The following is a 9,978-nucleotide window of genomic DNA, read 5'->3' on the forward strand; positions in this document are numbered from 1 at the left end:
GCGAGCCTGCTCCACGGAAGCTTCTATGGATGAGAAGCGAGCCTGCTCCATGGAAGCTTTCATGGATGAGACACGAGTCTGATCCACAGAAGCTTGCATGGATGAGAAGCGAGCCTGCTCCACGGAAACTTCCATGGATGAGAAGCGAGCCTGCTCCACGGAAGCTTCCATGGATGAAGAAAGAGCCTGCTCCACGGAAGCTTTCATGGATGAGACACAAGCCTCATCCACAGAAGCTTCCATGGATGAGAAACGAGCCTGCTCCACGGAAGCTTCCATGGATGAGAAGCGAACCTGCTCCACGGAAGCTTCTATGGATGAGAAACGAGCCTGCTCCATGGAAGCTTCTATGGATGAGAAACAAGCCTGCTCCACGGAAGCTTTCATGGATGAGAAGCGAGCCTGCTCCACGACGGAAGCTTCCATGGATGAGAAGCGAGCCTGCTCCACGACGGAAGCTTCCATGGATGAGAAGCGAGCCTACTCCACGGAAGCTTGCATGGATGAGAAACAAGCCTGCTCCACGGAAGCTTCCATGGTTGAGAAACGAGCCTACTCCACGGAAGCTTGCATGGATGAGAAACAAGCCTGCTCCACGGAAGCTTCCATGGATGAGAAACGAGCCTGATCCACAGAAGCTTCCATGGGTGAGAAGCGAGCCTGATCCACAGAAGCTTCTATGGATGAGACGCGGGCCTGATCCACGGAAGCTTCTATGGATGAGACACGAGCCTGATCCACAGAAGCTTCCATGGGTGAGAAGCGAGCCTGATCCACAGAAGCTTCTATGGATGAGACGCGGGCCTGATCCACGGAAGCTTCCATGGATGAGAAACGAGCCTGATCCACAGAAGCTTCCATGGGTGAGAAGCGAGCCTGATCCACAGAAGCTTGCATGGATGAGAAGCGAGCCTGATCCACAGAAGCTTCTATGGATGAGACACGAGCCTGATCCACGGAAGCTTCCGTGGATGAGAAACGAGCCTGATCCACAGAAGCTTCCATGGATGAGAAACGAGCCTGATCCACAGAAGCTTCTATGGATGAGACGCGGGCCTGATCCACGGAAGCTTCCATGGATGAGAAACGAGCCTGATCCACAGAAGCTTCCATGGGTGAGAAGCGAGCCTGATCCACAGAAGCTTGCATGGATGAGAAGCGAGCCTGATCCACAGAAGCTTCTATGGATGAGACACGAGCCTGATCCACGGAAGCTTCCATGGATGAGAAACGAGCCTGATCCACAGAAGCTTCCATGGATGAGAAACGAGCCTGATCCACAGAAGCTTCCATGGATGAGAAGCGAGCCTGATCCACAGAAGCTTGCATGGATGAGAAGCGAGCCTGCTCCATGGAAGCTTCCATGGATGAGAAGCGAGCCTGCTCCATGGAAGCTTGCATGGATGAGACACGAACCTGATCCACAGAAGCTTGCATGGATGAGAAGCGAGCCTGATCCACAGAAGCTTCCATGGGTGAGAAGCGAGCCTGCTCCACAGAAGCTTCCATGGGTGAGAAGCGAGCCTGATCCACAGAAGCTTCTATGGATGAGACACGAGCCTGATCCACGGAAGCTTCCATGGATGAGAAACGAGCCTGATCCACAGAAGCTTCCATGGATGAGAAACGAGCCTGATCCACAGAAGCTTCCATGGATGAGAAGCGAGCCTGATCCACAGAAGCTTGCATGGATGAGACACGAGCCTGATCCACAGAAGCTTTCATGGATGAGACACGAGCCTGCTCCATGGAAGCTTCCATGGATGAGAAGCGAGCCTGCTCCATGGAAGCTTGCATGGATGAGACACGAACCTGATCCACAGAAGCTTGCATGGATGAGAAGCGAGCCTGATCCACAGAAGCTTCCATGGGTGAGAAGCGAGCCTGATCCACAGAAGCTTCTATGGATGAGACACGAGCCTGATCCACGGAAGCTTCCATGGATGAGAAACGAGCCTGATCCACAGAAGCTTCCATGGGTGAGAAGCGGGCCTGATCCACAGAAGCTTGCATGGATGAGACGCGGGCCTGCTCCACAGAAGCTTGCATGGATGAGACGCGGGCCTGATCCACAGAAGCTTGCATGGATGAGACGCGAGCCTGATCCACAGAAGCTTGCATGGATGAGAAACGAGCCTGATCCACAGAAGCTTGCATGGATGAGACACGAGCCTGATCCACAGAAGCTTCCATGGATGAGACACGAGCCTGATCCACAGAAGCTTGCATGGATGAGACACGAGCCTGATCCACGGAAGCTTGCATGGATGAGAAGCGGGCCTGATCCACAGAAGCTTGCATGGATGAGACACGAGCCTGATCCACGGAAGCTTGCATGGATGAGAAGCGGGCCTGATCCACAGAAGCTTGCATGGATGAGACACGAGCCTGATCCACAGAAGCTTGCATGGATGAGACACGAGCCTGATCCACAGAAGCTTGCATGGATGAGAAACGAGCCTGATCCACAGAAGCTTGCATGGATGAGAAGCGAGCCTGATCCACAGAAGCTTGCATGGATGAGACACGAGCCTGATCCACAGAAGCTTGCATGGATGAGACACGAGCCTGATCCACAGAAGCTTGCATGGATGAGAAGCGAGCCTGATCCACAGAAGCTTGCATGGATGAGAAGCGAGCCTGATCCACAGAAGCTTGCATGGATGAGACACGAGCCTGATCCACGGAAGCTTGCATGGATGAGACACGAGCCTGATCCACAGAAGCTTGCATGGATGAGAAGCGGGCCTGATCCACGGAAGCTTGCATGGATGAGACACGAGCCTGATCCACAGAAGCTTCCATGGATGAGAAGCGAGCCTGATCCACGGAAGCTTCCATGGATGAGATACGAGCCTGATCCACAGAAGCTTCCATGGATGAGAAGCGGGCCTGATCCACAGAAGCTTGCATGGATGAGACACGAGCCTGATCCACGGAAGCTTGCATGGATGAGAAGCGGGCCTGATCCACAGAAGCTTGCATGGATGAGACACGAGCCTGATCCACAGAAGCTTGCATGGATGAGACACGAGCCTGATCCACAGAAGCTTGCATGGATGAGAAACGAGCCTGATCCACAGAAGCTTGCATGGATGAAAAGCGAGCCTGATCCACAGAAGCTTGCATGGATGAGACACGAGCCTGATCCACAGAAGCTTGCATGGATGAGACACGAGCCTGATCCACAGAAGCTTGCATGGATGAGAAGCGAGCCTGATCCACAGAAGCTTGCATGGATGAGAAGCGAGCCTGATCCACAGAAGCTTGCATGGATGAGACACGAGCCTGATCCACAGAAGCTTGCATGGATGAGACACGAGCCTGATCCACAGAAGCTTGCATGGATGAGAAGCGGGCCTGATCCACGGAAGCTTGCATGGATGAGACACGAGCCTGATCCACAGAAGCTTCCATGGATGAGAAGCGAGCCTGATCCACGGAAGCTTCCATGGATGAGACACGAGCCTGATCCACAGAAGCTTCCATGGATGAGAAGCGGGCCTGATCCACAGAAGCTTGCATGGATGAGACGCGAGCCTGCTCCATGGAAGCTTGCATGGATGAGAAGTGAGCCTGCTCCATGGAAGCTTGCATGGATGAGACACGAGCCTGCTCCACGGAAGCTTTCATGGATGAGACACGAGCCTGATCCACAGAAGCTTCTATGGATGAGAAGCGAGCCTGCTCCACAGAAGCTTCCATGGATGAGAAACGAGCCTGCTCCACGGAAGCTTCTATGGATGAGAAGCGAGCCTGCTCCACGGAAGCTGCCATGGATAAGAAACGAGCCTGCTCCACAGAAGCTTGCATGGATGAGACACGAGCCTGATCCACAGAAGCTTGCATGGATGAGACACGAGCCTGATCCACAGAAGCTTGCATGGATGAGAAGCGGGCCTGATCCACGGAAGCTTGCATGGATGAGACACGAGCCTGATCCACAGAAGCTTCCATGGATGAGAAGCGAGCCTGATCCACGGAAGCTTCCATGGATGAGACACGAGCCTGATCCACAGAAGCTTCCATGGATGAGAAGCGGGCCTGATCCACAGAAGCTTGCATGGATGAGACGCGAGCCTGCTCCATGGAAGCTTGCATGGATGAGAAGTGAGCCTGCTCCATGGAAGCTTGCATGGATGAGACACGAGCCTGCTCCACGGAAGCTTGCATGGATGAGACACGAGCCTGATCCACAGAAGCTTGCATGGATGAGACACGAGCCTGATCCACAGAAGCTTGCATGGATGAGACACGAGCCTGATCCACAGAAGCTTCCATGGATGAGAAGCGAGCCTGATCCACGGAAGCTTCCATGGATGAGACACGAGCCTGATCCACAGAAGCTTCCATGGATGAGAAGCGGGCCTGATCCACAGAAGCTTGCATGGATGAGACGCGAGCCTGCTCCATGGAAGCTTGCATGGATGAGAAGTGAGCCTGCTCCATGGAAGCTTGCATGGATGAGACACGAGCCTGCTCCACGGAAGCTTGCATGGATGAGACACGAGCCTGATCCACAGAAGCTTGCATGGATGAGACACGAGCCTGCTCCATGGAAGCTTCCATGGATGAGAAGCGAGCCTGCTCCACGGAAGCTTCCATGGATGAGACACGAGCCTGATCCACAGAAGCTTTCATGGATGAGAAGCGGGCCTGATCCACAGAAGCTTGCATGGATGAGACGCGAGCCTGCTCCATGGAAGCTTGCATGGATGAGAAGTGAGCCTGCTCCATGGAAGCTTGCATGGATGAGACACGAGCCTGCTCCACGGAAGCTTGCATGGATGAGACACGAGCCTGATCCACAGAAGCTTGCATGGATGAGACACGAGCCTGATCCACGGAAGCTTGCATGGATGAGACACGAGCCTGATCCACAGAAGCTTCCATGGATGAGAAGCGAGCCTGATCCACGGAAGCTTCCATGGATGAGACACGAGCCTGATCCACAGAAGCTTCCATGGATGAGAAGCGGGCCTGATCCACAGAAGCTTGCATGGATGAGACGCGAGCCTGCTCCATGGAAGCTTGCATGGATGAGAAGTGAGCCTGCTCCATGGAAGCTTGCATGGATGAGACACGAGCCTGCTCCACGGAAGCTTGCATGGATGAGACACGAGCCTGATCCACAGAAGCTTGCATGGATGAGACACGAGCCTGCTCCATGGAAGCTTCCATGGATGAGACACGAGCGTGATCCACAGAAGCTTCCATGGATGAGACACGAGCCTGATCCACAGAAGCTTGCATGGATGAGAAGCGGGCCTGATCCACAGAAGCCTTCATGGATGAGACACGAGCCTGATCCACAGAAGCTTGCATGGATGAGACACGAGCCTGATCCACGGAAGCTTACATGGATGAGAAGCGGGCCTGATCCACAGAAGCTTGCATGGATGAGAAGCGGGCCTGATCCACAGAAGCTTGCATGGATGAGAAGCGGGCCTGATCCACAGAAGCTTGCATGGATGAGACACGAGCCTGATCCACAGAAGCTTCCATGGATGAGACACGAGCCTGATCCACAGAAGCTTCCATGGGTGAGAAGCGAGCCTGATCCACAGAAGCTTGCATGGATGAGACACGAGCCTGATCCACAGAAGCTTGCATGGATGAGACGCGGGCCTGATCCACAGAAGCTTGCATGGATGAGAAGTGAGCCTGATCCACAGAAGCTTGCATGGATGAGACGCGGGCCTGATCCACAGAAGCTTGCATGGATGAGACGCGGGCCTGATCCACAGAAGCTTGCATGGATGAGACGCGGGCCTGATCCACAGAAGCTTGCATGGATGAGACGCGGGCCTGATCCACAGAAGCTTGCATGGATGAGACGCGGGCCTGATCCACAGAAGCTTGCATGGATGAGACGCGGGCCTGATCCACAGAAGCTTGCATGGATGAGACACGAGCCTGATCCACAGAAGCTTGCATGGATGAGAAGCGAGCCTGATCCACAGAAGCTTGCATGGATGAGAAGCGGGCCTGATCCACAGAAGCTTGCATGGATGAGACACGAGCCTGATCCACAGAAGCTTGCATGGATGAGAAGCGAGCCTGATCCACAGAAGCTTGCATGGATGAGACACGAGCCTGATCCACAGAAGCTTGCATGGATGAGAAGCGAGCCTGATCCACAGAAGCTTGCATGGATGAGACACGAGCCTGATCCACAGAAGCTTGCATGGATGAGACACGAGCCTGATCCACAGAAGCTTGCATGGATGAGACACGAGCCTGATCCACAGAAGCTTGCATGGATGAGACGCGAGCCTGATCCACAGAAGCTTGCATGGATGAGACACGAGCCTGATCCACAGAAGCTTGCATGGATGAGAAGCGGGCCTGATCCACAGATGCTTCTATGGATGAGACACGAGCCTGATCCACAGAAGCTTGCATGGATGAGACACGAGCCTGATCCACAGAAGCTTGCATGGATGAGACACGAGCCTGATCCACAGAAGCTTGCATGGATGAGACACGAGCCTGATCCACAGAAGCTTGCATGGATGAGACACGAGCCTGATCCACAGAAGCTTGCATGGATGAGAAGCGAGCCTGATCCACAGAAGCTTGCATGGATGAGAAGCGGGCCTGATCCACAGAAGCTTGCATGGATGAGAAGCGGGCCTGATCCACAGAAGCTTGCATGGATGAGAAGCGGGCCTGATCCACAGAAGCTTGCATGGATGAGAAGCGGGCCTGATCCACAGAAGCTTGCATGGATGAGACACGAGCCTGATCCACAGAAGCTTGCATGGATGAGACGCGGGCCTGATCCACAGAAGCTTGCATGGATGAGAAGTGAGCCTGATCCACAGAAGCTTGCATGGATGAGACGCGGGCCTGATCCACAGAAGCTTGCATGGATGAGACGCGGGCCTGATCCACAGAAGCTTGCATGGATGAGACGCGGGCCTGATCCACAGAAGCTTGCATGGATGAGACGCGGGCCTGATCCACAGAAGCTTGCATGGATGAGACACGAGCCTGATCCACAGAAGCTTGCATGGATGAGAAGCGAGCCTGATCCACAGAAGCTTGCATGGATGAGAAGCGGGCCTGATCCACAGAAGCTTGCATGGATGAGACACGAGCCTGATCCACAGAAGCTTGCATGGATGAGACACGAGCCTGATCCACAGAAGCTTGCATGGATGAGAAGCGAGCCTGATCCACAGAAGCTTGCATGGATGAGACACGAGCCTGATCCACAGAAGCTTGCATGGATGAGAAGCGAGCCTGATCCACAGAAGCTTGCATGGATGAGACACGAGCCTGATCCACAGAAGCTTGCATGGATGAGACACGAGCCTGATCCACAGAAGCTTGCATGGATGAGACACGAGCCTGATCCACAGAAGCTTGCATGGATGAGACACGAGCCTGATCCACAGAAGCTTGCATGGATGAGAAGCGGGCCTGATCCACAGATGCTTCTATGGATGAGACACGAGCCTGATCCACAGAAGCTTGCATGGATGAGAAGCGGGCCTGATCCACAGAAGCTTGCATGGATGAGAAGCGGGCCTGATCCACAGAAGCTTGCATGGATGAGACACGAGCCTGATCCACAGAAGCTTGCATGGATGAGAAGCGGGCCTGATCCACAGATGCTTCTATGGATGAGACACGAGCCTGATCCACAGAAGCTTGCATGGATGAGACACGAGCCTGATCCACAGAAGCTTGCATGGATGAGACACGAGCCTGATCCACAGAAGCTTGCATGGATGAGACACGAGCCTGATCCACAGAAGCTTGCATGGATGAGACACGAGCCTGATCCACAGAAGCTTGCATGGATGAGAAGCGGGCCTGATCCACAGAAGCTTGCATGGATGAGAAGCGGGCCTGATCCACAGAAGCTTGCATGGATGAGAAGCGGGCCTGATCCACAGAAGCTTGCATGGATGAGACACGAGCCTGATCCACAGAAGCTTGCATGGATGAGACACGAGCCTGATCCACAGAAGCTTGCATGGATGAGACACGAGCCTGATCCACAGAAGCTTGCATGGATGAGAAGCGGGCCTGATCCACAGAAGCTTGCATGGATGAGAAGCGGGCCTGATCCACAGAAGCTTGCATGGATGAGAAGCGGGCCTGATCCACAGAAGCTTGCATGGATGAGAAGCGGGCCTGATCCACAGAAGCTTGCATGGATGAGACACGAGCCTGATCCACAGAAGCTTGCATGGATGAGACGCGGGCCTGATCCACAGAAGCTTGCATGGATGAGAAGTGAGCCTGATCCACAGAAGCTTGCATGGATGAGACGCGGGCCTGATCCACAGAAGCTTGCATGGATGAGACGCGGGCCTGATCCACAGAAGCTTGCATGGATGAGACGCGGGCCTGATCCACAGAAGCTTGCATGGATGAGACGCGGGCCTGATCCACAGAAGCTTGCATGGATGAGACACGAGCCTGATCCACAGAAGCTTGCATGGATGAGAAGCGAGCCTGATCCACAGAAGCTTGCATGGATGAGAAGCGGGCCTGATCCACAGAAGCTTGCATGGATGAGACACGAGCCTGATCCACAGAAGCTTGCATGGATGAGACACGAGCCTGATCCACAGAAGCTTGCATGGATGAGAAGCGAGCCTGATCCACAGAAGCTTGCATGGATGAGACACGAGCCTGATCCACAGAAGCTTGCATGGATGAGAAGCGAGCCTGATCCACAGAAGCTTGCATGGATGAGACACGAGCCTGATCCACAGAAGCTTGCATGGATGAGACACGAGCCTGATCCACAGAAGCTTGCATGGATGAGACACGAGCCTGATCCACAGAAGCTTGCATGGATGAGACACGAGCCTGATCCACAGAAGCTTGCATGGATGAGAAGCGGGCCTGATCCACAGATGCTTCTATGGATGAGACACGAGCCTGATCCACAGAAGCTTGCATGGATGAGAAGCGGGCCTGATCCACAGAAGCTTGCATGGATGAGAAGCGGGCCTGATCCACAGAAGCTTGCATGGATGAGACACGAGCCTGATCCACAGAAGCTTGCATGGATGAGAAGCGGGCCTGATCCACAGATGCTTCTATGGATGAGACACGAGCCTGATCCACAGAAGCTTGCATGGATGAGACACGAGCCTGATCCACAGAAGCTTGCATGGATGAGACACGAGCCTGATCCACAGAAGCTTGCATGGATGAGACACGAGCCTGATCCACAGAAGCTTGCATGGATGAGACACGAGCCTGATCCACAGAAGCTTGCATGGATGAGACACGAGCCTGATCCACAGAAGCTTGCATGGATGAGAAGCGGGCCTGATCCACAGAAGCTTGCATGGATGAGAAGCGGGCCTGATCCACAGAAGCTTGCATGGATGAGACACGAGCCTGATCCACAGAAGCTTGCATGGATGAGACACGAGCCTGATCCACAGAAGCTTGCATGGATGAGACACGAGCCTGATCCACGGAAGCTTGCATGGATGAGACACGAGCCTGATCCACAGAAGCTTGCATGGATGAGACACGAGCCTGATCCACGGAAGCTTCCATGGATGAGAAGCGGGCCTGATCCACAGAAGCTTGCATGGATGAGACACGAGCCTGATCCACAGAAGCTTGCATGGATGAGACACGAGCCTGATCCACAGAAGCTTGCATGGATGAGACACGAGCCTGATCCACAGAAGCTTGCATGGATGAGAAGCGGGCCTGATCCACAGAAGCTTGCATGGATGAGAAGCGGGCCTGATCCACAGAAGCTTGCATGGATGAGAAGCGGGCCTGATCCACAGAAGCTTGCATGGATGAGACACGAGCCTGATCCACAGAAGCTTGCATGGATGAGACACGAGCCTGATCCACAGAAGCTTCCATGGATGAGACACGAGCCTGATCCACAGAAGCTTGCATGGATGAGAAGCGGGCCTGATCCACAGAAGCCTTCATGGATGAGACACGAGCCTGATCCACAGAAGCTTGCATGGATGAGAC

At 54.1% G+C, this 9,978-nt stretch overlaps 1 protein-coding gene across 1 annotated transcript; it reads right to left on the minus strand.

Moving 5' to 3' along the window:
- Positions 1-552: 552 nt before the first annotated feature.
- LOC138515397 (streptococcal hemagglutinin-like) lies at positions 553-9,141 on the minus strand. The gene is made up of 4 exons (XM_069630254.1): positions 8,797-9,141; positions 7,357-7,680; positions 3,289-5,340; positions 553-2,100 (listed from the first exon to the last, which is right to left on the minus strand). Exons 1-4 carry the CDS (start codon positions 9,139-9,141, stop codon positions 553-555), a joined length of 4,269 nt encoding a protein of 1,422 aa, XP_069486355.1.
- Between the last annotated feature and the right edge of the window lie 837 nt (positions 9,142-9,978).

The sequence above is a fragment of the Ambystoma mexicanum genome, chromosome 6q (genome assembly GCF_040938575.1).
Source record: "Ambystoma mexicanum isolate Mex_15411 chromosome 6q, UKY_AmexF1_1, whole genome shotgun sequence".
In the NCBI taxonomy this organism is placed as follows: domain Eukaryota; kingdom Metazoa; phylum Chordata; class Amphibia; order Caudata; family Ambystomatidae; genus Ambystoma; species Ambystoma mexicanum.